At 38.6% G+C, this 26535-nt stretch overlaps 1 protein-coding gene across 3 annotated transcripts in view; it reads left to right on the top strand.

Moving 5' to 3' along the window:
* Nucleotides 1-4907: 4907 nt before the first annotated feature.
* The window catches only part of LOC129752668 (sodium/potassium-transporting ATPase subunit alpha), a 137807-nt gene continuing 116179 nt past the window's right edge, over nucleotides 4908-26535 (top strand). For all 3 annotated transcript variants that reach the window (XM_055748885.1, XM_055748989.1, XM_055749043.1), the window contains exon 1: nucleotides 4908-5419. In XM_055748885.1, coding sequence (XP_055604860.1) covers nucleotides 5396-5419 — 24 coding nt within the window. In that variant the 5' untranslated portion in view covers nucleotides 4908-5395. The remainder of the gene's footprint in view (nucleotides 5420-26535) is intronic.

Here is a 26535-nt window from a genome sequence, read left to right as displayed (position 1 = left end):
GCAGCCGTAAGGACATCGCACTACAGGGAGCTATATGTTCGGCCAGTTAAGATTTTGGCCTCGACATAATACCATTGCCAACTTATTTTTTTATAAAATACGCATGCGTGAGAATGATTAAAAGCTGAACGGAAAATGTGAATAAAATATATGTAAATAGAGAAAAGAATTTTTTCATTTAATGAAATCATTAAACTCCAAAAGCATTTGTGTATGTGTGCGTGATTTATTCACACACGGTTCCGAATACCGTTTTTGTAACGTTGGAAGAACGTTTTGTGAAATCTTTTCGTAACATTAACTATAAAAGTTTAGATACAAGAGAACTTTAAGGAAAACTATAGCAATAACAGTTCAATGCACAAAAAACGTTTCTACAAGCGAATTGTTTACATTATCTCAACTGTTTGTAGAACAGTTTCCCCATATAAGTGTTTGAACGGTTTTTAACAATTACATAACCTAACGACATATTAAAAAGACTGTGAATTTGGAATTCACACTTCAACCAATGTTTTCCACAGTTTGAATAATCGTTTGCTAAAAGTTTTTTTACGCTTAATCAAATCGTCGTTTGACTATTTCACAAATCGTGTGGTTACAATTCTTATTTATGCGGGTGGGCGGTGAATGGCGTCTTGATGGTAATCACTTAGCAGAGTCAGGTCGCTGCATATATTATAATCGTTAGTAATATGACTATCACTGTGGTAAAAATTCTCTGTGGTAAAAAGTCGATGAGTCGTCAGGAGAGAGTTTTAACTCTCCTTTTGAAGGTAAAAGAGCCATCATTGAGGTAGATAATAAAAAAATAGTGGCCCTAAAACAGATCCTTGTAGAACACCAATATAAATAGAAAGTGTTGAGCTACGATAGGCGTTCAAGCTGACGTACTGCGATCAGTTTGTCAAATAACTTTTAAATAAATCTAAGGCAGTACCGCGAATTCCAGCAGAGAAAAGTTTTTCCAAAAGAATATCTCGGTTCACAGTATAAAACGCTTTGAATAAGTCCAGGAATAACCAGGAACATTTTCTTTTTTGTCGAGGCTTAATTGAATGCTGTTAGTGAGTTCAATCACAGCGTTGGTTGTTGAAGATTTCTCTCTGAAACCGTATTGCATTGGATAAAAGAAAAAATTGTTGTTTAAAAAGGAAATCAGCCGTTTAGGAAGTTTTTTTTTTCAAAAATTTTGTTGATCGGGGGAGAACTGAGATTGGTCTATAATTATTGCAGAGTGATAGATTGCCTGATTCGGAAATTGGGATTACTTTAGCTATTTTTAAATTAGTGGGGTATATTCCACTTTGTATACAAAGGTTGAAAATATTACTTAAAACTGGACTGATAACATCAACTATGGCTTTTAACAAATAAACACTTAAAGAGTGATACGGTCAAAATTTGGTCAAGGTAAAACGCGTGTAAATCGGTGAAATCGTTTATTTAAAAAATCAAATTAAATTTCTTTTTCAAGTTTAATTGGTATAAAATTCAGGAAAAATATTCAGTTAGGCTTCCGCTTTTCCAAATCCGAATTGCCGGGCCTTACGCTCAACCCCTGCCATCAGATTTTGTACAGCCACCTTGTCCACCTTCTTCGCCGCAGAAAGCCAGATAGCCTTGAACTGCTGCTTGTCCTTAGGAGTTTTTTTGGTCTTCTTTAGGTTCCGCTTGACAATAGCCCAGTATTTCTCAATTGGGCGGAGCTCTGACGTGTTGGGAGGGTTCTTGTCCTTGGGAACCACCTGCACGTTGTTGGCGGCGTACCACTCCATGGCCTTTTTACCGTAAAAGCAAGATGCCAAATCCGGCCAAAACAGTACGGAACAACCGTGTTTCTTCAGGAAAGGCAGCAGACGTTTATTCAAACACTCTTTCACGTAAATTTCTTGGTTGACAGTCCTATGACAGAAGCTATGAAAATGCTTCTTTTCAAGCCACAGGTAAAGATGGCTTGCCAAACCAGATATTTCTTCGCGAACTTTGACAGTTTCATGTGCTTGAAAATATCTGCTACCTTTCCCCTTCCTTTTGCCGTATAAAACTCCTGTCTCGGAAGCTACTTGTAGTCGGTTCCGACGTAGGTTTCGTCGTCCATTACCACGCAGTCAAACTTCGTCAGCATCGTCGTGTAAAGCCTCCGGGATCGCGCTTTGGCCGTCGTATTTTGTTTATCATCGCGATTTGGAGTCACTACCTTCTTGTAAGTCGATAGTCCGGCTCGTTTTTTGGCTCGATGCACGGTTGTAGACGATACACCACAGAGAACAGAGGTCGGGCTGGAGCTCAAATCTTGTGTAAAAATGCCAACCGTTATTTTAAAGAAAAAAATAACTCAGCATATAGCCACTAGATGTCGTTAAAAACAAATTTAACGAAGATTTGTTTATTTTCGTTAAACATGCACGCTAAGGTAAAAATCACATTCAAGCATTAATGTACAACCCGTCAGAACATTTTTGAATGGTTATTTGGTATTTAACATCCATCGCATGAACTTATGAAATTAAATAAAAAGAAAATAGAAAGTTTCATTATGTATACAAACGACAAAGTTTTAGATGGTTTACTTACTAACTTGATCGGCAGATCCAACGTTATAAAGGAATGGCTGTAAAATCTTTATCTTTTGTTTGCATTTTACTGTGTAATCTTTATCCAACTTAATGAACTATAAACTATAATCATCAACAAGAAAAACACACATTTTCTTCATATATTGGTATATTGAGGTATTGACCTTTTGGTTGCTTGGGTGTGCATAAATTTTCGTCCCCATCCCAAGAATAATAAGCAATTATTTCTTCAACATTTCACAATATGGGCGACTCCTTTTTTGACGTCTGTTACAAAATTTAATATCAGGAATCGATTTCATGTCCTGCAAAACTCTCGTGTATAAAATTTCGTTTAAATCCGGTGTATAATATCGTTATTATTGCAACAGCATTGAACAATCCGTATGGATCACCTCTTTTCCGATTCTTTGTTCAAAATTTCACACCTGAAATCAATTGCTTGTGCTTTGAAACTTTCATGTGCAATTTTCATTCAAATGCGATGCATAAACACGATAATATCGCGAAAATAGTGAACAATTATTTACCATGGGCGACCCCTTTTTCCTACCTCAGATCCAATATATGACATCTGAAATCGACTGTGGAACTACAATCTTGATGTGTAGACTTTAAAAAATAAACTAATTGAGATATATGAGCATATAGCCACTAGATCGGCGACCCCACTAGACGGGCGACCCCTTTTTCCTACCTAAGATCCAATATATGACATCTGAAATCGACTGTGGAACTACAATCTTGATGTGTAGACTTTAAAAAATAAACTAATTGAGATGACTTTGAGAACGCGGATCATAATAAATCGCTTTATTTTTATTTCTGCCATCCCTATCTATCCCAAAGCTTCTGCTAGAACTCACTCGATGGCGCTGTATGTCAAAAGAATTCCTTCGACGACAACGCCCCACCTTCTAGTGTGCGGCTGTGTGAGTTTCCCTACGATTATTTACGAGAGTCGCTGCCGAGAGAGAGCGAATGATTGCACAACTACCAACAACCGATTATTGAATTCGATGGCTGGCTGTTGATACAGGGTGGCCAGATCTGATTATCTCAACTGCCTTGATTTTTTTTCTAATAAAAAGGTTCTCTAAAAGAATTTCGTATAGTTATGTACATGTTTTTATTCGTCCACAAAATCACGACTTCAAATTGAGCAAAAAAATAAATTTTGAAGAAAAACTCGACGTTTATCATTTGATGGAACTGATTTCGACAAATGAAATGTTTCAACAAATTTCGTTAATGGTCTGCATCATCGTAAATCTGGCAACGCCCTTGCGCGTATGCTCCGAAGATCTTGAAAAACTGCTGATCCGTCGAAACAGGTTTCCTCCCTAATGTCCTCTTGTTCTCCTTATAGGACATTTGAACGTTTGAATCGCAACAGAGACCTGTTTATTTGTGTGCTCCGGTTTCAAGGTTCGCTCCAATGTGGGTACACAAAGGTGCTCGAAATGTACGAGGCTCTTGGTGTTGGTGGGTTTACGTTTGAATCTTTTCCAAGGATTCATTGGGAATACGTCATGTGGTCGCTGTAAGCATGCATATACGCTGTTGAATGGTTGACCAACCTTGGCCGGTATTTTGATACTCCGCGCTTCGGGTTAGCAACCCGATTGTATGGGGAATTTCGAAGGAGCCTCTCCGCGATAGTTGACTGTCAAACAGGGGTGCCAGGTGGTTCCGTCAAAAATCAGGACAACGTGAAGCTAAAAATCAGGATTTTTCAGGACACCTCTTGATTCATGAAAATAAAAAGCAGCTCTGCTTAGATTGCATAACTAAAGGCGCAATACAAGTGCTGTAAACGCCTTGATTTATGCAACAACAGTACGCAGCTTCTTTGCTGGCCTGCAGTTCATATCGAAAAACACCATTTAAATATCACCTGAATCGAAAATTACCAAATTTTATATAGGTTGAACTATTTTATAGCAGATTTATTAGATTTTCTCATAGTTTAACCTAAATTTCTATAACTCTTGAGAGTTTTTTTATGAAAATCAGGACAAATCAGGATATTTAAGGGACCAATTTTCAAAAATCAGGACAACTCGAGAGTTTTTGAAAAATCAGGACGGTCTTGCAAAAATCAGGACAAATCCTGATAAATCAGGACACCTGGCACCTCTGCTGTCAAAGGGGGATTCACGTTTTTGACGTTTCTTCATGTTTTCGCTTCTTGTAGAGGACGGCGATTAAGAAGAAAAGAGTAATTTTAATTGAGCTGGTGTTGGTTGCGTGCTGCAGAAACTTGTACTGTAGAGTACTGTAGGTGCCTGTACAGCGTACAAGGACGGTGGTTGTTGGATTTTCACTTACTGACGGTGATTAATTTCCCCAATAGTAGGGGATAGTGTGTCCGCGTCAATTTGAATTTGCTAGATCAGGTGTTTGGTTCGCGAAATACACGTGCTGAAGGTGAAATATTTTGCATACACAAACACTCGACGAGTCCGTTAACGAGACGTTTGCACTGTGTGGATCCACACCTTAATCGCTTTTTTTGGATCAGAAATAGGCCCTTTGATAGTGTGTGCGCACCGCGGTGATTAGGGAGTGTTGTGAATCACCCCTCGGTTGGAATAAGGTGCGGATATTTTTTTCTCGTTTCAATCGTTCGGTCGGCAAAAGGGCAGTGTTGTCTTGCGAGGGTTTGGGGGTTTCTTTCTCCGATTCACGAGGGCGTGTGGTTCCGAATTGTTGACTGGGTGCCGCCCCGCAAGTGTTTGGGGATTTGTTTTGTGGACAAGTGCTAAGTAGAAGCTTGCAGCTTATCTCGGACAATATTGTGACGGCAGCGTATTATGGCGAGATCGATTGAGGAAGAGGTAAGTTTGGTACTTTTCCTTGTCCTATTTGACTCATGACCCTACTAACTGGTTCCTTATTATTCCCTATAAACAATCATATCGACGAGTTCCAACGAAAAGCTATCAACAGGCCTCGACCGGGGTCGTCTGAAAAATTATCCATAAAAGATAACATCAAATTAGAGGTACCATCTTCCTCCTATTTTCTACTTTAAAAATCAACAAGCATAAAACAGGCTGCTAGGTAAACTAAGGGAAACCAACTAGATAACATCCCTTGGGCTAACGCCACCCTAACTGGGTCGAAATTCTAGGGCAAAGGTGTCCGTATCATGAAGAGTTCGCTGAGAACAGCCAATGGAACGACAACATCAGTAAACAAAATTGTTTCATAATCATTAGCGTCACCATCCATACGCGTCGTGAAAGAACGAAAGAGAGTTGTCTACTACAATGACATCGGTGACGCCCATTCATACAAGAAAAAGAAATTCTGTACCGCGTAGCAGCACACTTCACTGTGCTAAATGTTCCGAAGTAACATTATGCTGGTTCCTTATTAGTTGAAGTTGCGAAGACGTTGTTTGAATTGTTATATTTATTATCAATTGTTCAACTCTTGCAAAACTTTGTTCTGGTGTTTCCGAGACCTGAATTCAAATTGTACCTGCAGCTGGCAGAAAGTGGGCAAAATTTCACCCACGCTGCCGAGACCGATTTATCGATCAACGAAATTGTTTTTTTTTAATTATTAGCTCAAATTTCTTTTCAATATTGCAAACACTCAATAGCGCTTTGCTTAGCTAAGCAAACTCGCACCAAGTCTGAGTCGTAAATAAATTGATCGTCAGGAGAATTTAGCTCTGCCCGTTTCTCTGTCCCTGTTCTTCCTTTTCTCTTTTTGGGTCGTGCCATGAATTGATGTGAGGCGCGTGCAAACCCGAAATACCTAGAGGCGGTTATTGTTTTTGCTATGGTAGCACCATGGTTACCGAAAAAAACGGATAAAAATTTAATTCAATCAGAGGAAAGATGCTTCTTTTAAACCGCGACGGTTTTTCTGAATATTTAGTTTAGAGACTTGAATTCGTTTTAAAAATTCTCATTTTTGATTTGACTTTAATTTTTTTTTAACATTTTGATTCTGAACATTCGGTTCTGAACTTAGGGCTATAAGCAATAAAAATACAAAATATATACCATCAAGACGCCATTCACCGCCCAGTTAAGCGGTTTTTCAATTTCAAACATGTGTAATAAAAAAACGACGGCAGATTTTTATTCGTTTTTTTTTCCAATACATCCCAAAACTGCTCTACTTTAAATAAAAAATTTAGTGGAATGCGAAAAATGTACGCTTTTCAAAATAATTAACTAAACTTTGGGGTGTTCCACTGGCCCTATTACCGCCCACTTGACTTTTCGGGTATCGATAATGTTTTCTCAAGGAAAAACTATCAAAACAACACGGAAACTGTTCTTTTTAGTATTTTCCATACAACGAGCTGTCAAAACCATATTTTGGCTCTTTAGAGAATACATTTTGTGAAATTTTTTCCGCAAATTTAGTACAAATTTTAACAAAGTGCGTTGACTGACAAAATGATGATTCCCGGCAAACAACCTCAAGTAACCGGTTGCTTTCAGCGATAAAACATCATTTTCTAACATAATCGAACTAAATGCTTCTAACAATTTACACATTTGACACAATACATGCGTTAAAAACAAAGAAATTCTGCGTGACCGTTCATTAGGAACCCACACTTTTTTTTATACACCAATTACCGCCCATCACTAAACGCTTCAAAAAACAACAACTATTGAAAAAATCGAAAATTTGTTGATGCAAATCTATTCTACGAAAATAAAACTATCGTTTCAAGTCGATATTAGGTCCAATATGTACTATCTAGTAAACAAAAACCCTTTTTGCCCTAGGAGTACAGTAATGCTTAGTTCGCTAACAGGCGTCGAATTCAATAATTTGACCGGAAACGAAAAACCAAATATTTTATTTCTGGCTATAGTTAGCATAATTAAGTGATGTTTTTTCAGTGAAATGGTCGAACAATGATGCCGACACAGAACACAGGTCTTATATTTGGAGAAAACATCCCAGATTTTTCAAAATACACACAAAAGGGTGATTTTGGGCGGTAAATGGTATCTGGGCGGTGAATGGCGTCTTGATGGTAGTTGGACAAAACTGTGACTTATAAAGGTTTTTTCAATTAAACATTTATGTTGGTGGTTTCATATTTCTGTCCTTCCTTTTTTCTATGTCTACTTTCGTTGTGAAATTCCGACTTACGCAATTATTGCGTAAAACTCAAGGTGCTAATGAACCTACCACATATTGTTTTTTTTTTTTGAAAGCCAAAATAATATCTCAAACGCCAGGAATTCTGGATCCTTCGCGCGAGCGTTAATGAAAATCAAGTGTTATCCAAAGCAGCAAGCAACAACAAGTCGTTTGAGGAACAAAATCGATGAAAGAGCGGGTGGGAGTCGGGTGTGCTCGAGGCACCGAAAACTGGTTCCTCAGGCCCAGTAGGTACCTAGTGCCTGCTAAACCGACTGCCTGAAAGCTGGTTTAAGCCTGCCAAGGTGCTCGAATATTTGCATATTTACTCAAGTGAGGCCCCGACACTGCTGACAGTTCCAAGAAGGTGAGTGAGGGTTGTACAATTCCTACGCGAGACGACGTTTCTTCTTAGCTCAGCAAGAACAGCAATAAACCGGCCACGGTTTTCTCTTGTGGACTCCGCTTGGAGTACCGAGGCAAGATTAAGTAAGGTTTTGTCAACCCGAGTAGAAATTATTAATTGCGAAAAAAAGGAAAAATCAGAAATTATTCGTATTAAACTAGAAGAAAAGTTTTTTTTTAGTTCAAAATTTTCGATGTCGCTAACGCGCATTCTGCCAATTAATTTAGTACCGCTTCCAACATTTTTGAAAAAAAAAAATCAAAACAATGATCTATTTTGGTTAATCTACATCTTGTCTGTCTGAAGTTGAATATCTTGATGCGTTGTGTACTGAATGATTTGAAACGCCATAACTTAACTTATGGTATCTTAAGATCAAGTAGCATACAAATAAACAACGGCTTAAGTAAACGATTTAAATGACGTAAGATCTGAGAAGACATTTCACTAAAACGGACATCTATATTATAATAGGACCTTCGAATGTTTAGTTCACCCGTACGTTAGAAAAATCAACATTCTTGATTTGTAATTTAACTGAAGTTCTAAATCTTATCGTGGAACGATAACACATTATTCGATCTGTCGACCTTACTATTTAGTCCGAAACGAATCAATATGCCTGTGTTACCAACGGCAAAATAGAAGAATGTCTCTCACAAAACATACAAACCAAGGCCACCTGTTATCAGTTTCATTTGATTGCTTCTCCCGAATACAAGAAATCTGGGTAAAACGAAATTTCATTCCGAACCGCGCGCCGTATCATCGGTCGGTTTGCAAGCTTTTGCCACCGGCGGAAAGATGGCGCCACCGTCCGGGTCGATTCCGGAAAAACCTCGGTGTGTTATTCAAAATGCAGGAATGTGCATCGTTCGGTTGATCGGTTTCTATTAAATTCGACTAATTGTTACCTGCAGCAACCGGTCCGCGCTGCACAGACCGTCGGTGAAATGCGCTAAACTTTTAAACGAGTGACGGCCGCGCGCCGGTGATATTTACATTGACCGGTTTTTGCGTACAAGGTGAGTCACCAGCTTCGCCTGAACCGTATCACCAAAACAACGAACAGCTGTTCCTTTGACCGAACAGCAGATAAACACCACACGCCATCGCTGGAAATGGGTATCTCCCCGGGTTGCCCGGCTTTCCTGTGATGGAATCCCCAAAGCACCCCAGACATGATTCTGGATTTTTCCGGATTTTCTGGAATTCTGTTTTTGCGCAATTAACTTTTTTTTTTTTTTTTTTTTGTAAATTATTTATTTGAAACGGCTCATACCTTTAGGCTTTAAGGAGCCAAACTCGTTTTGTTTGATTACAATTGTGTACTTAGATCTAGTTCACTTTTTTTTTTTTTTTGAAGAAAAAGAAAGATAGAAAGGGAAATATGAAAATAAAGAGAATTATAGTCGAAGATCGATAGCTTTTAGGAAAAGGTATATCTCGAACATATAGTCCAAGTCCATCATACCTAATACATCCCTCACTGGAACGTCGGGTGGTTTTCCTCGGGCCCGAAGGGAATCTATAAAGTTCGCTCTGGCGAATAGGTGGTCCTCACACGACCAAACAATATGCTCGATGTCATGGTAACCTAGACCACATCCGCATAAATTGCTGCCAGCAATATTTAAACGATAGAGTACCGCATTCATGGAATAATGATTGGACATGAGACGGGAAAATATACGAATAAAATCCCGAGTCAGGTTCAATCTATTAAACCAGGGTTTAAGGCTTACCTTTGGGATAATCGAGTGGAACCACCGCGCAATTAACTTGTTGTAGGTAGAGACGGTGCGCTGTTATTTTGTTTTTGTTTTGCCTCGCTCACTCGCTTGCGTTTTCACCAGTCAATCTGTTGTCGTAGTCGATTATGGCCCGGAGCGACCGGCTTTCGGCTGGACGATCGGGGATCGATCCGGATAATACCGGTAAGGGCAAATCGTGATGGGCTTTGACCATCTATTTATATGTGTTTTTATTGTTTGTTCACAGCAGTTTCGAAAACTGATTTGAATTCGATGGATTAAGCGGAGATGAGCGAGAAGTTTCTGTAGATTTTTCGTCTTCGAATTTCGAAGGTTACTACCTATGGCTATCTATGGAGGTACCTATGTACTTTGAGAAACAAGTAGTATTTCGGCAAACGATTTGAAGCGTTTATTCCAGTGGACGGCAACCTGCGGCTAACGAGTTGTGACTCTTTAAGGTTAATTGCAAATATTGTATATTTAAGCTCGGTTTCCTCATGTATCACAGGAACATCTGGTATTCTGGCAACCCTGTCTGGCTCCACTGATCTACGGGTACATGACAGAGTCCCGGAGCACATCCGACGGCTGATTCTTTTCCGGCTTGGCCATGCGACGGCTGATCGGCTCGCAAAAAGGCGATTCCAGGTCCCAAACAACGCTCGACTCTCCAACAACGACCTGTCGATTGACAATCATGGCTCAGCACTTCCGACTTTGCTGTTCAACAAATTGTTACTCACCCGCTAGGGGTCGTTGTCCAACCAAAACTTCCACCATCAGTGGGATGCTGACCAGATTATGGTTATGTTCCGGTACAAAAAGGTCAACACGATTTTGACACAATTTGTTGGGGAAAACTTTAACTCGAATCACTCACCCTTGCGTGCGATGTTTTCTTTCGCTTTCTTATTCGCTTCCCAGGAACTGCACTTTTTGTCCTCGCTCGTTTTGGCCTTTCTGCGCCGACTGCAATCCAATTGTAAGTCTCCTTTGTTTGAGAGTGGAAGGACATTAACATTTTAGTCTGATGCAATTTCGGCCGCTGTGCTATCTCACCTTTGCATCGATAGATCCTCCTTTTTTGATGGCTCCAGTTCCAGAGTGCGCAGTAACGGCGAACGACAATTTCACTCGGAAATTTATTAGAAACGATCACGAGATCGGTCGTCGAATTTGTCTTCTTGTTTTGATGTTGTTTTGGTTTCGATGGTTTACTGTTTTTTTTTTTTTTTTTTGTAAATTATTTATTTGAAACGGCTCATACCTTTAGGCTTTAAGGAGCCAAACTCGTTTTGTTTGATTACAATTGTGTACTTAGATCTAGTTCACTTTTTTTTTTTTTTTTGAAGAAAAAGAAAGATAGAAAGGGAAATATGAAAATAAAGAGAATTATAGTCGAAGATCGATAGCTTTTAGGAAAAGGTATATCTCGAACATATAGTCCAAGTCCATCATACCTAATACATCCCTCACTGGAACGTCGGGTGGTTTTCCTCGGGCCCGAAGGGAATCTATAAAGTTCGCTCTGGCGAATAGGTGGTCCTCACACGACCAAACAATATGCTCGATGTCATGGTAACCTAGACCACATCCGCATAAATTGCTGCCAGCAATATTTAAACGATAGAGTACCGCATTCATGGAATAATGATTGGACATGAGACGGGAAAATATACGAATAAAATCCCGAGTCAGGTTCAATCTATTAAACCAGGGTTTAAGGCTTACCTTTGGGATAATCGAGTGGAACCACCGACCCAACTCATCCTCGTCCCATCTACGCTGCCAGTTGACAAGAGAGTTTCTTCGAGCCAAGAAGTAAAATTCGTTGAATACGATTTCACGCTGGTAAATGTTGCCTTCCATCGCACCCACTTTTGCAAGGGAATCTGCCCTCTCATTGCCTGCTATTGAGCAATGTGAGGGGACCCAGATAAAGGTGATAGAAAAGCAACGTCTTGATAAAGTGGTCAATATATCTCGTATCATTTCGAGGAAGTACGGCGTGAATTTTCCTGGTTTTATAGAGCGGATTGCTTCAACAGAGCTGAGACTATCAGTTATAATATAGTAGTGTTCAATAGGTCGTGTGGCGATACTATTCAAAGCCCAGTGAATAGCTGCTAACTCTGCAACATATACAGAGCATGGTGACTGGAGACTGTGAGATGCGCTGGATATTTCGTTGAACACTCCAAATCCTGTTGTTTCCTCTATAAGTGATCCATCGGTAAAGTACATTTTATCAGCATCGACGTGTCTATATTTAGCTTCGAAAATTCTTGGAATCAGAAGAGGACGATGCGGATCCGGGATTCCACGAATTTCCTGCTGCATAGACAAATCAAACTGGACAGAAGAATGATCGTAGTCTGGGCTACAAACACGAGTTGGAGAATACGAAGAAGGGTTTACCTGCATTGACATGAGGATATGGTATATAGACATAAATCTGGTTTGAACATTTTGCTCAAGTAACCTTTCGAAATTTACAATCACCAATGGGTTCATGACCTCACACCTGATGAGGAACCGAAGTGATAGTAAATTGAATCGATCTTTCAAAGGGAGTATTCCTGCCAAAACTTCAAGACTCATGTTGTGTGTTGAGGGCATACAGCCCAAAGCGATACGGAGACAACGGTATTGGATACGCTCTAGTTTGATGAGGTGAGTTTTGGCAGCTGACTGGAAACAGAAGCTACCATATTCCATAACGGATAGAATAGTTGTTCGATACAATTTGATAAGATCTTCTGGATGGGCTCCCCACCAGGTGCCAGTAATTGATCGGAGAAAATTGATTCTTTGTTGGCATTTTCCTTTCAGATACTCAATGTGGGCTCTCCAGGTACACTTGGAATCAAACCAAACCTCAAGATACTTGAAACTCCTCGATTGAGTGATCGTTCTGCCTAGGAGTTGAAGCTTAGGTTGAGCAGGTCTACGTTTCTTAGAGAAAACAACCATTTCCGTTTTCTGAGGGGAAAACATGGTTTACTGTTTCCATGCGGTTTTCGTTTGACAGCTTACACTCTTAAAATTAAACACGCATCTTTGGCTTCTTTTACACTCCATCGGCTACACACTCAAGACGGAAAAACTACAAGTACTAAATTTTAATGCTACAATCATCAAAATTTGAATCTTTGCTGAAATAACAAGTATTCTACCTCTATTAAGTGCAGAGTTATTAAGCTATTAGTTTAAAACATACTTAAATTTTTTTTTTCTATTGTTAGTTTTGAATTAACATAAATATAATGTTTTTTAAGCGGGCCATAGACTACACAAATGGCATGTGCAAATTCGATGATTCCACGACGATTGTTTGTGCCAATGCTCGCCCACACACGATACAAACATATTTCGCGCGAACACAAACGATTGCTGGCGAAAATAGCAATAGCAACAGCAACAACAAAAAACCACCTCCACCCCGCCTGAGCTTTGTACAAACAGCACCATACACCATGCCTGGGTTGTTTGTTCAAATTATTTCGATCTGGGCCGATTTTACTCAAACCGTTTGCGCGCTCATTCAAGCAGTGCCATACACGATGCAAATCGTATTCACAGCGACAGAATTTCATCGCATTTGTACAAATGTGGTGTAGTCTATGGCTCGCTGTACATTTATTGAGACAATCAAAACGTATATTTTGCACTGAATTTATATTCTTTACGACTATTCCTTCTGAATTTATGCCAATTTCAAGTTTTATTTTCCCTTAGCTTTGCGAACTTGTAGGGTAACAAAGGGATCCATCAACAAAATACTACATCTTGATGCTTGATTTAAGAACTTCGAATCGAGACATAAACCATCCGAGACAGAATATGAAAGTAAGATTTTGAACCTTCGCACTGGTCGATAGATTGTTGAGAGAAATTTGACGTTTGAAAGATTTTTTTTCTTTTTTTATTCAGTCTTCCTCTCCCAGGGTTAGCACACTTCTCCAGCATCGATCAAAGCGCACTCCGATATCGACATTGCGCGTTGATTTTCGAGCAATCCCAAAAATTGAAATCGAGTATCCAGTCAGTGTAATCTCAGTGCTTGAATTACTCATTGAATATTTCGCTTTCTTAAAAGATTTTATGATGGTTATTGTTAGTTTTTGTATGTATCCAATTGAACTACTCTAAAAGGTATTATCTTATCACTCAGCAAAGGAAAAGATTAGGTATTCAAAACTGTATCATCATCAATTCATCAAATTATGACCATTCGCAAACTGTCGCTCCCCCGTTTAGAGTGGTTAACTTTATGGCGGTTGGAAATTGTCCAAATCCAACCGAGAAGAAGTCAGTAGAAGGTTGATAGTAGCTACTCGTTTTTTTTCTTTTATGACCAAGCACACGGAATGAGATGCGTGAAAAAATCTCGTGATCGACCTTAATTTTTTCTCGGACCCCGGTCCTCTTGAAAAGACGCTGTTTACTACGGCCGAATCGTTACGAGCACTGTCCGGCAATTTCTATTCCACTCACACAATATGCTCTAAATTGATGCATCCGCAGTTTTAGGAGCTGCCTGTCTGCCTTTCTTGGCTCCAGCCGGCCTATCCTTCAACTTCCATATCTCTTCGGTCCGCAAAGTCGTCAAATTATTCACTAAGTAAAAGTATGCGGTATCTATGCGTCACATTATTGGTTGATGAGAGTTTTGACCGAGGGGTGTCACAATTGCTTGGCAATTCTTTATATCTCGATATTCGTTGAAGTTTTTGAAATTTATCAATAAATCCCTAAACCAGCTTAGTATAGAAAGTTTACCGAGAAAAACTTTTTTTTCTAGAAAAGCCCTCGGTTCGTCAAAGGTTCTTTCTCCGGGATTCGACTCCGGACAATCTTTCCATTATCTAGCAAGAGAGCTAGGATGCCCGCCCAATTGGTTCGATGTCATAAATCTTGCCTCGCCGGGCAAGAATGTTGCCATTTGCTCCGCTGCTGATGATTAAAGGTAGTTAGGGACCACTATTCCGTGTGCCTAATGAGATAGATGACAAAAAATGGATCATATTATGTTTGGATAGTGTTCTATCCGGGAGAACAACAGGCCGAGGTAGCCTATCAGTTGGAAGAAAATCTTCAAATTTAAGTAAAATGCCTTAATTAACAATCCTATGATTAAAAAAAAGTCGATGTATGACTTCTATATGTTTATTCGATAACTTTTGGTCCACCAAGCATCAGTGCAAATTTAGTGATGATTTAAATCAATTGGTGGATTCCTGAATGAATCATTTGATCATTTGAATGGTTTGATTTGATTTGAAATCTCAAACACGTTTTTCTCGAATCGAACCAACTGCTGGTTCCGCCCTAATGAAATGTTACGCGAGTCGTTTTTCTGCACGGAAAATAAAAAAAAAGGTAAAATTTACCGAGAAGTGAGGTGATTTTTTTCCACCCAGATTTCTCGGTAAATTTTACCTTTTTTTCATTCACATAGCAAAAAGGTAAATGTTTCCTTTTTTCATGCGTTTTCGGGCCTTTAGAAGCGTTTTTTCGCAATTCTGAGCTTAATTTGGGATCACAACATTAAAATGCGTTTTCTGGCCTTTAAAAGCGTTTTTCGGCGATTCTAAGCTTAATTTGGGATCACAACTTTAAAATGCGTTTTCTGGCTTTTAGAAGCGTTTTTCGGCAATTCTGAGCTTAATTTTAGATCACAACTTTAAAATGTGTGTTCTGGCCTTTGGATGTGTTTTTCGGCGATTCTGAACATAATTTGGGATCACAACTTTAAAATGCGTTTTCTGGTCTTTAAAAGCGTTTTTTTTTGCAATTCTGAGCTTAATTTGGAATCACAACTACAAAATGCGTTTTCTGACTTTTAAAAGCGTTTTTTGCAAATCTGAGCCTAATTTGGGATCACAACTTTAAAATGCGTTTTCTGGCCTTTAGAAGCGTTTTTTTGCGATTCTGAGCTTAATTTGGGATCACAACTTTAAAATGGGTTTTCTGGCCTTTAAAAGCGTTTTTTTAGCAATTCTGAGCTTAATTTTGATCACACTTTAAAAAGCGGATCTGGAGGATGACGCAAAGTATTATGACGAGAACCAGCACAAATAAATGATGTCTAAGAAAACACTTACCATTCTATTCCGATTTTCATATATTGGGCACGAAGTAAACCTTGTTCCTGACTGACAAAACAGCTTAACCTCAATAAACGGGTTCGGCAAATAGTTACTTTTTTCGAGATGAATTGTACTTTTTTATTAAGCTCAGTTCAGGTGAACTTCACCTCGCTACGAGATAAATCTACCTTTTTTGGATTCACCTTTTTTCTCGGTGAATTGTACTTTTTTTGTCTTCTCGATTCAGGTAAACTTTATCTCACTGTTAGGTGAGTTTCACCTCGAAAAGGTAGAAGTTACCTTTTTAGCTTCCACGAGCGTTCACCTTGCTATCTCGGTAAATTTTACCTTTTGATCATTTTCCGTGTGATAATGAGATTTGACAACTCTACACGCTAGTGGGGCCATCTCTTTGTAAGATAGCTTCATCCATCGATCCGTTGGCGCATCAAGTTCCAATTTTGTATTGAAACCGACATTTTAACATATCAATCCAGCCGAATAATTTAGACGAATCCAGAGAAAAGTAGTAAAAATTGTCAGTTTTTGCTTTTTTATCGTTTGAAAAACTTTGATGAAATATTTTGGTCAACGTTTCATAAACAAACAAAAGCGTTGGCTTTGAATGTATAATAGCTTTTTGCGATTATCCTTTTGCATCCTACGGTTAACCAGCTATTAAATCAAAAGTCAGAGGAACCAAAAGACAATAACAATGTTTTGAACTAATTGAAAATATCATTTTTGTTTTTTAAAGTGAGATTCGTGGTTTGTCCTTATAAATTTAGGTTCAAAAACCAAGGAATTGTTAAAAAGAGAAGCCATCCTTTTTTATTTACAGTACATTTTGCCGATTTTGACCCTGTTTTTCTGGACGATTCCCATACAAAATTAATATTCGTTCCTTTATAAAATGTCTGAATGATTCGCTTTGCAATCTTTTAGAAATTTTCCGGCTGTGAAAAAAAATATTTAAATTTATGAGAGGTGTCAAAATATGTTTCCTCATTTTACACTGATTCAATTCGAGTTCCGTTTGAGTTTGAGTCAGAATTGTGATTCCATGTATCTTCGAGTTACAAGTTGAGGTTGCTTTAGCTAGCATAAAATTGATTTAAGTTTTCGTGATTTCGAAGCTCACAATTCGAAACATTTATTCAAGTAAATAACTTAACTGCCACCAGGACTGCCAGCCAAGTTAAAATTCATTCACTTGTTCAAAGTTTATCGGTAAACGATTCTCGATCCGGTTCCGAGTGGAAAAATCCCCACAAAACCGGTAATAAACCTTTTTGACCACAAATGGGTTGTTGAATATGGATGTTCGGCGGGCAACAATAAAATGTGGAAGAACGTCGAACGAACGAGAGAATTACAACAAAAAAAAGTGCACAGCATCACCTTCTAAATACTCTGGCTAGGATAGGATGCCAAACTAATAACGACCAAGATCACGAGACCACAGACCCGGTGCCAGTATGGACGTCATAGCTGGTTCGGTAGTTGTTTTTGTTTTTATTTCCTTTTCTGACGGCTGCTGCTGATTTTATCGCTGCATGCGGCCAAATTATGCATATAAATTATAAATATCGAACGACAAATCTACCGGTGACGAGCTGTGTGAAAAACGTCACGAACTTCACGTTTGACTGGAAAAATGGAAGATTCGCCAAAAAATTATATGAATATTGTATTTCAACTAAACTTCCGAAATAAACTTGTGTAGCAAATTTAATGGAAACCTCTTGATAATTGTTTTACTTAGTTATGTCATGTTTCACAAAAGTCTTTTTTTACAGCAAATCATCTCATCATTCCGAAACTTGCCAATTTTTTTATTTCTCTTTAAAATTTATCGTGTTATGTCATTTTTCATGTTGATTTTATATGAGGGATTTTTCTTTGAAACTGTCAGGGGTATTGTTGAAATTTTTTCGACACGAATGCCATCAGGATGGTAAAGTGTCACTAATAAAAAAAAAATGTTGGAGTAAAACTTATTTGTGTATTGAATTTGATGAAAAAAATTGGAAAATTATTCGAATTGTGCTTCATATAATTTACTTATATTAAACTTTCATTCGTATGAGAATTTTTTTTCCAAACATAAACTATTTTTGCCATTGGGAGTCTGTTAGTTGTGGCTTCGAAAACTAGGCAGCGCTCCTTGATAAGCAGCTTTGCTGATGACATGCAGCGCTACCTGTTTTTCATCGTATTTACGAACATCATTTATAGCACAAACTACTGTGCTGATAGCACTGACTACAGCACAGTGCGCTTGGATTGGTGTTGGAGAAGTGGTAAGCCAGTTGGAAAATGATACCCACATTTGATAAAAAAAAGTAACTACTAGAGAACATCAAATTGCAAATTGCCAGATCTACGGATTTCTCCGTAGTTCTACGGGTTTTCAGCATTTCCTACGGATTTCCTACGGATTATCGAAAAAATCAAGGGATTCTGCTTGAGCGGTTTTCAATATGGCAACGCTGCTCTGGAGTCTGCGTAAACATCAATGAAGCAAACGTACAGTTTAATTGATAAATTAAAAATTCTCATCGTTCTCGCTCGGCAGCCGAACACATCTATCGGAGAAGAGATCGGGGCTTGGCTTAAAGTAGTAGGGACTCAGTGTTACCACATATACAGATTTTTCTGTAATTATATAGTTTTTTTTTCAAGTTTTACAACCAAAAATCTGTATGTACAGATTACAGATTTTTGGGAATTCATACAGATTTCATACAGATTTTCAGTCCCCGACAGATTTTCACTGTTTACTACAGACCCCGTTCGTTTTTGGCAACACGCCCGTAAATTTTATGTTGCCAAAATCGAATTTTGCCAAAATGGAACGGTTTTTTTTTGTCATTTTTTTATTTCAAATTTTTACTTCAAATTATCCGAAATTTTTCAATTTAACTCAATTATATTAGTTTAAAGCAGTAAAACATGGAAAAATTCATGTTTTAACAGTTTAAAACTATTATAAATAAAGAAAATTGAAAAATTTCATGCTAATATTACATTTTACATTAATTTTGATTGATTTGAAATGAAAATAAAAAATAAAAAGAGTTACAAAAAAACCGTCTTTTTTGGATGTTGCCAAAATCGAACGGTTTTTGCTCGGATGTTGCCAAAATCGAATGTTGCCAAAATCGAACGGGGTCTGTATTACAAATTATGTTCGCGGTGAACAAAGTTTTTAACTGTGTAAGGCCGCCGAATGTATAAAAACATATTTTTAAACAATCTTTGCACAGACACATCCAGGATGCGAAATTTTCAAAAATAAAAACATCTTCTGCTGCCAAGCTTCAAGCTTTAAAATGAGACTCGTTTGATGAAAATCTTGGCCATCCATGCTTCAGAGGGCCTGGAAATCCAGCTATCTCAATAACTGGAAACCAGCTATCCTAATTGCTGAAAACCAGCAATTTTATTTTTTTTTTCAAAAAACAACCGGAATTTTGTGGATTCTAAATAAGATTTTAAATTTAAACTCCCATTGTAGTCATATTTATAAAAAGAAATTTTTTGGTTTGTTTTTCTTGAGCGACATTAAATTTGTTTATTTTTTTATAACAAAATTAAACAATAAGTCTGTTCAATGAAGTCTTGTCGAAACGGATCGAAATAAGGAGAAATGGATTGACAGTTGATCACCTGTCTCTTTCCAATTGACTTCGACCGATTTCTACCAGGTCGAAACGAATCCTGCTGCCGAGCTGGATTGGTTTCGACTAGTTTCAACTTGCTCCATCGAAGAACGACCTGACTAGTTTCGGCCAAAACATTGGCTCGTTGAACATCTACCAGCTGACAGAAACCAGTTGAAACATATTTTTACCAACGATTGAACGAAGCTAATATCTACCAGTGGGTTTGCCGCTTTTCACCAAGTATTGGGCGTATCATGCTCCATCTGAAATAAAAATTATTAGATTCTTTAATGAAATACTTTATCTCTTCGAAAAAAAATATTCCTTTGGTTTGAATGCTTCATCACTAGGAGTCAAACACTTTTCGCGTGCAACAAAAAATAATTAGTAAAAACAAAAACAAATTCAAGTTTGACAGATCGATTGCTGGTTTTCAGCAATGAAGATCAAGTGCTGGAAAAAATCAGCAGAACCTTTCAATATCTTGGTTTATCCTATTGACAAAGAAGTTCAAATTCTACCCTATACCCAATATGATACATATTGTGGGCCTTTCATATGATTTTTGAGCCTTTTACAGAAGTTAAAAGTCAAGTGGAAGCCGCCATCTTTGATTTTAATATGGCGTCGATCAATGAATTCCAACTTCTACTCGTGCCTGCGACCTTTTCTCTAGAATTTCTCTAGACAAAAAACATTGAATACCGAATAACGACTCTAACCGTGCTAATTTTGAAATTGTTGTTCAAATGAACAACGTGAACCCTCACACAGCTAGTTATTTCCGACCATGTTATATAAATTGGGCTTTTCCTTAGCGTGTTTTACTGAGAAATTGCATTTCTGCAGCAGCATTTGATGGTGACGCTTTTTGATTTTGTCCGTCAATTCCAGCCTTGTAATGGATCATTTTCGCTATGACGCTCTTGGCTAGAGTTCTCTTTCTCTCACGCAGATTCGAGAGCTCTCACATTTGCACGTTCAGCCATATTGAAAAAAGTTTTGACAGCTGGCTGAAGTGTTTACGAAAAAAGGGGTCCATGGATGCCAGGTGTTTAAGATAAAAAATCAGTAATTTGAAAAAAAAATTCTGTGTATGTCGGTCACAAGCTTATCTTAGCCCAAAGATCCAAAGATTTAAAACCATTTTGGGTTTGAGTTTATTTGCTTTTATTTAAATTGGACTTCCGGAAAGAATTGATTTGAGTTTCCAATGAATTCATTAGCAAAAAATTCAAATTTATCTGGAAAAGAACAGATTTTTGGACTCACTTTTGATACAAAATCTTTACGCGTAGATAACAGATTTTTTAAATTTGGTACAGATCTGTACAGATTTTTGGAATTTGGTGTAATTTATAACACCGCGGCTTTAAACATACCATGTAAATGATTCTGACTCAATGAAATATTTAATGTTTATCAAAGAGATTGGTTTTAGAGACTATAAACAGTTATAAACAGTTACAAACATTGGAGTTGCAAAAATATAGAAATTTTTGTGATTGGTACATTGGGTGTTCATCTATCGTTGATACAAATTTTTGTAAAAAAAGAACAGATGAAAAGTTTTTTGGGATAAAAAGCACAGTTTTGAATGTGGCAACGTTGCTTCAAGCTTACAGCTTGTGTAAACTCGGATGTCGAGTGGAGTATGATCAGCGAAAGAGAATTGCACTCAAAAGCCGAACTGAAAACAGTGCGGTTTTCTTCCGGCTTTTTGTTGTTTGGGAGGAGCCGACCAACCATGGTTTAAGGAAATCAGATCTCTTCAAAGAAACGTAAAGTTTCGCTAAGATCCTATATGTGTGTGTTCGTTTAAATATAACTGTCAATCGTTCTCGCATGAGCTTTCATTACGTCGTATGAAACAAAATGTAAACAAACAGTTTTATTACAAAAAAAACAGAAACTAGTCGCGCAACATCAATTCATTTAGTTTAGAATATTTGTTGTTTGGACATGTTTTAGATAACATGTAATAAAAAAAATCATTCGAAACATAAGAATTTCCAAACAAATTGTTGATTAAGGGTATATGTTGCTCGAAGTTCAATCCATTATCCTCGTGAGATAAATTATTACCGGTCTAAATTTGACTATTTGTCTGGTCTTCACATATCGGCATCAGTTTCCCATGAATTGTGCCGCCATCAAATCGCAAATGTTATCCGTTGTGACTGCTCAGACGAATCGTGCTATTTTTCCATGATAATTCGGCAGACAGTCAATCTATCTTTTTCCCTCCTATTTAGGGTAGTTGCCACTACAGTGTATCTTAGGTTAATGGTATTGTTTTTTTTAAATTTGAGAAATGGCTACTCAAGTCTAGTGTTGGAAGAATATTGAATTGTTCCAAATATGGAAGAAAATGATTTTGGTCAGCTCTTGCTGCCAGTACCCCACGTTGTGGCAGCAAATTGGTTTTCCCCCGACAGATCCCTTACGTAGATACCTCTGGTCGTGTTCATACTTCATCAAAGTTCAGAAACAAACACGTTTGGAGACATTTTTATCGCACTCGGTCCGTTCCAATTAGTTCAACCTTGTTCTACTGCTGGCTACTATGTAGGGGAACTCGGTATAAAATACACAGGGCAAGCAAGTTGTGCCGCCATAGTCTCTATGGCCGTCTTTTACAGAGATTCTATACAAAATAAGATTTCAGTCAATCGTAGATCGAAGATTGCTCATAAGCTTCAGCGCAGATTGATTTGCGATGATTTTGGCCACTTTTTCCAGTCGTTTGCGAAGTTTTCGATAGGATCTGCAGGCTTCACTCAAATATGATTTGACAAGGGCTCAACAAGTTCCAATCGCTTGAGAACAATTTGGCGGATTGGTACACCCATAGAAGAGGTTGCAAAAATCCAATGCCTATTTAACAAATCTCTGTGCCGAAAATGCGCTGAAAAGTGTACTGTACCAAAGATGATATAATTGGAAAAGTACTCCTGGTATAAAGATTCGAGCTTCCAAGCGAAATGATGCAAGACCACTACATTCAAGCGAAACAAGAAAAGCATTTTATGGGGTTTTCATCCTATTGGATGATTCATCACAACAAAAAATAGTGAGAATCGAACTGACTGCAACATCTAATCTCGGCTTGCCAGTCCGGTATTTTACCCAGTGCAACATCTGAGTCGATTAGCTAACGAAAGTTTATTGTATGACTTGGTATGACGGAAACAGCTTGTTTTTGGATCCACCTCGGCTTCTTAAATGTCTTTAGATCCAATCTTACCTTGGCACGCTGCGCTGGACGCTGCTGAGAAGGGATCCAACTTTTTTGGTCACATCCTGAACTAAGGCAGTCTTCTTACTGGCGTAAACACGCATGACTTCCGGTCCAAAGTTTTGTCCACCGGACCCGGTTTCCGCCCAGAATTTTTCCTTCCGTTCACGAAGCTGCTTTCCTGTTCATACTTCCGACTCAGTAAGATGTTGGGAATTTTTGCGTTTTTCCAGGAAGATGCTTTTTCATTTTTACGAAAATTATGAAAACTGGAGCTTACGTTACACAGAGTCTTATACTGAACTGTAAACATTAGCAGCTTGTTTTTGACTCCGCTTCGGCTTCCTCTGACTCAATCTTACCTTGGCACGGTGGACGGTGCTGCGAGGGGGTCCTTTTATGGCCACTTCCCGAACTGAGGCAATCTTCTTACTGGCGTAAACACGCATGACTTTCCGGTCCAAAGTTTTGTCCACCGGATCCCGTTTCCGCCCAGGTTTTTTTTTGTCCACGAAGCTGCTTTCCTGTTCAAACTTTTGACTCAGGAAAATGTGTGCACGATGTTTTTGCGCTTTATGAAAACTGAAGCTCACGATACACAGAATTTTTTGTTGAACTGAAAATATTGGCAGCTTGTTTTGACTCTGCTTCGGCTTCTTCTTGTTCTTATATGTCTTTAGACCCAATCTTACCTTGGTACGGTGGACGGTGCTGAGAAGGGATCCCACTTGTTTGGCCACATCCCGAACTGAGGCAGTCTTCCAACTGACGGAAACACACATGACTTTTCGGTCCAAAATTTTGTCCACCGGACCCGGTTTCCGCCCAGAATTTGTCTTTCCACGAAGCTGCTTTCTTGTTCATACTTCCGACTCAGTGAAATGTTGGGGATAGAACACCATTTGGGCACGATATTTTTTTTCCAAGAAAATGCTTCCCATTTTCACGAAAATTATTATTTTCCCAACAATGCCATATTACCCCCAGTTCCCCAGATGTTTTTTTTTATTGCCGCTGCTTGACTTCTTTCTGTTATTGCTATTAGAGTGCCATTTATCGCGGATCGATGCTAAATGATTGCCTGGCCGGTCATCTCACAAACACGAACAGTAACGATCTGATGGAAGGGGCGTCACCGATCGGAAGGATGCGGGGGAGGACGTTGATTTACACGTGTTTTTCCTAGCGCTAAAGCCAGATCCATTGAGGCCTATGGACGGGGGTTTCACGGGATGATATTAACAACCAAGGGCAAATATGTAGGTAAGACAATACTACAATCGTGCGGTTAGTAATCATTCTACGGGTTTGATCTTCTCGACGACCTTCGGTGTGTCACGTTTGACATTGTTGATTAGCGCGCTCCCGCTACGTGACGTGACGTTCACGGTGCCGGGAAATTTACCGGTGAATTTTAAATTCCTTGATATCGTGTTTAACAAAACCTTCCAATAATCGCCCAACTCATTTCAGTCACATGATTGCCTCACCTTTTCGTCAGTCACTCTCGTTAACATTTACAAGCCCTCGAAGCACGAGGAAGGACGCAAACGGATATTCAAATTTGGTGCTGCACAACACCCTCCAGTATCGTTGTTTGGGTTTGCCTGTGGGTGTGTTTCCCATGTATGATATACTTAACTGGGAAATTTGCATGACATCAAGGAGCAGCAAGGATTCGTGGTGCCCTGTTTTTCATCGACTCTCGGTGCCGGTGTACACAGATCATGTGAGGCAATTGAATTAATGTGTATGCTGCTCCACTTTCCTGCTTCGAACGGGAGAACCAGGTACACTGTCATTCCAGAAAATTGCCACCTGACGCTGGTTGCCGCATCGGTCTTTCGATTCGGAAGTGGTTGAGACGCGCGGAACGTCTTTTTCGCCTCCTCCCGTTGTGGTAAAGGTTCGCCTTCTCTGGGGAGGAGCCAGACTCTACCATTTCTACTGGGGGTTACCAATTGCTGAAGTTTAAAAAATTGAAATTCTGAATTTTGGTTTTGAATTCGAGTTTTTCAGTTTTGATTTTGGTTTTCCTCTCGTTTACTGTAAATCTGGGGAGCATTTCTGAAGTTTCGTTACGAAGCAAAAGTTTTTTTTACCTTGAATTCTGATTTTGTTTAGGTGTAGGTACAGGTTATTACATAACTGGGCCCATGAGTGAGTTATGCGAAAATAAAGACTTTCTAACTCTTATTTAAGGTAACTTTATTTGAAACATCAATCGTCTATTCGTTAAAACTAGATGTGTTACATTAGTGATGTTTAAGTTTATTTCATGCTTCCACATACTTATTTCCTATTTCAAGAACCATCAACGTTTAATCCAGTTGTCCACTAGATTCCGTCCAATATTGTATCAAACATTGTATCCAATCTCCTCGTGCAATCTTCTATGCAAGTTGTCCATTTGACAGATGAGAGCTGACAGATGAAGTCTCCACACGCGGCTCTGTTATTGTTACACGCTCTTCCATATTGAACCATAAATGTTTGAAAAATAACCATAATGCAAGTTCTGTGGGTTAAGTCGTTTTATGAGTTTTCAGCGAAAACTCATAAAATGAGATTTCAAGCAGAACTTGCATTATGGTTATTTTTTAACCGATTTCTAAAAGTGCGATAACGGTTGAAAAATAACCGTTTCCTGGGGAAAAATTGAAAAGAGGGTTCTTTTGGAACAAAAAGCAAGTTTCCGGAGGAATTTAAATTTGATTGCGTAATCATGCTGCAACCAACGTTATCTATTAAACAAGCATATAAAAATAGAAGATTGAATTTATTTGATCATCAATAAAGTTCAAATCCAGAGCAGAATGTATCTCCATACACTGACCGTTTTGTCTTTGTCGTCCACCTGGACTGGAGCTAGCTCGGATTTGCACTTCGGCAGTATGAAAAATCGAACATTTCGGATAGATTTTGTACATCTCGCCACCATCCGATGAATTCCGTGATGACTTTCTGAATCAGTTTGGGAGTCAATACCAGCTCGTTTTGAATCCACCGTCTTCGGAAGTTTTTCGGAATAGCTCTCCGGTCATCCGTACTATGAGAAACTGCCAGGTCGTCTCCTGAGCCCAAGTTGACAAAACCTTGTACCATCTTTCCTGAAATTAGAGGAAAAAAAATCTACTTTGAATTTTTAATTAATGAATCTCTGCGGCAGTAATTTTTCTATTGCCTCCGGCCAACCGACCTACATTTGTACGGGAGGTACATTCGGAAACATCCTCAAATTATTATCCCGCATCCAGGTCGTCTCTATTCGTATCCGGATCTTACTATTTAGACACTGGACTTTCGTTTTACCTTCTTCCGATACTTTTCGAGCCGGGAAGGAAAAAAACGCGATATTTTTGTTCCGGAGGAATCCGCTTTCGCCTGTTCTTGGCTAGCGTTTTCAAGATCCATTTTTAGTCCTCAGTATCCCGGAGCATATCTTTACAGTGTTTTATCCGGAAAAGCTCGAATCAGAACTGTAACAACTGAATATCAAGCATCGAAAAATTATTCAAATTTCGAGACGGATTTAGAAAAAAACAATGGCGGAACATCACCAAATTATTTTTGAACGCTTGAATTTTCAACCATTATTTTGGTTTTCAACCAGAAGTTTGAAAATGGTTGAAATTTAACAATTCATTCTGGTTGAAAAACAACAATAA

This window comes from Uranotaenia lowii, chromosome 1 (genome assembly GCF_029784155.1).
Source record: "Uranotaenia lowii strain MFRU-FL chromosome 1, ASM2978415v1, whole genome shotgun sequence".
Classification (NCBI taxonomy): domain Eukaryota; kingdom Metazoa; phylum Arthropoda; class Insecta; order Diptera; family Culicidae; genus Uranotaenia; species Uranotaenia lowii.
This window is presented reverse-complemented; position numbering and strand designations above follow the sequence as displayed.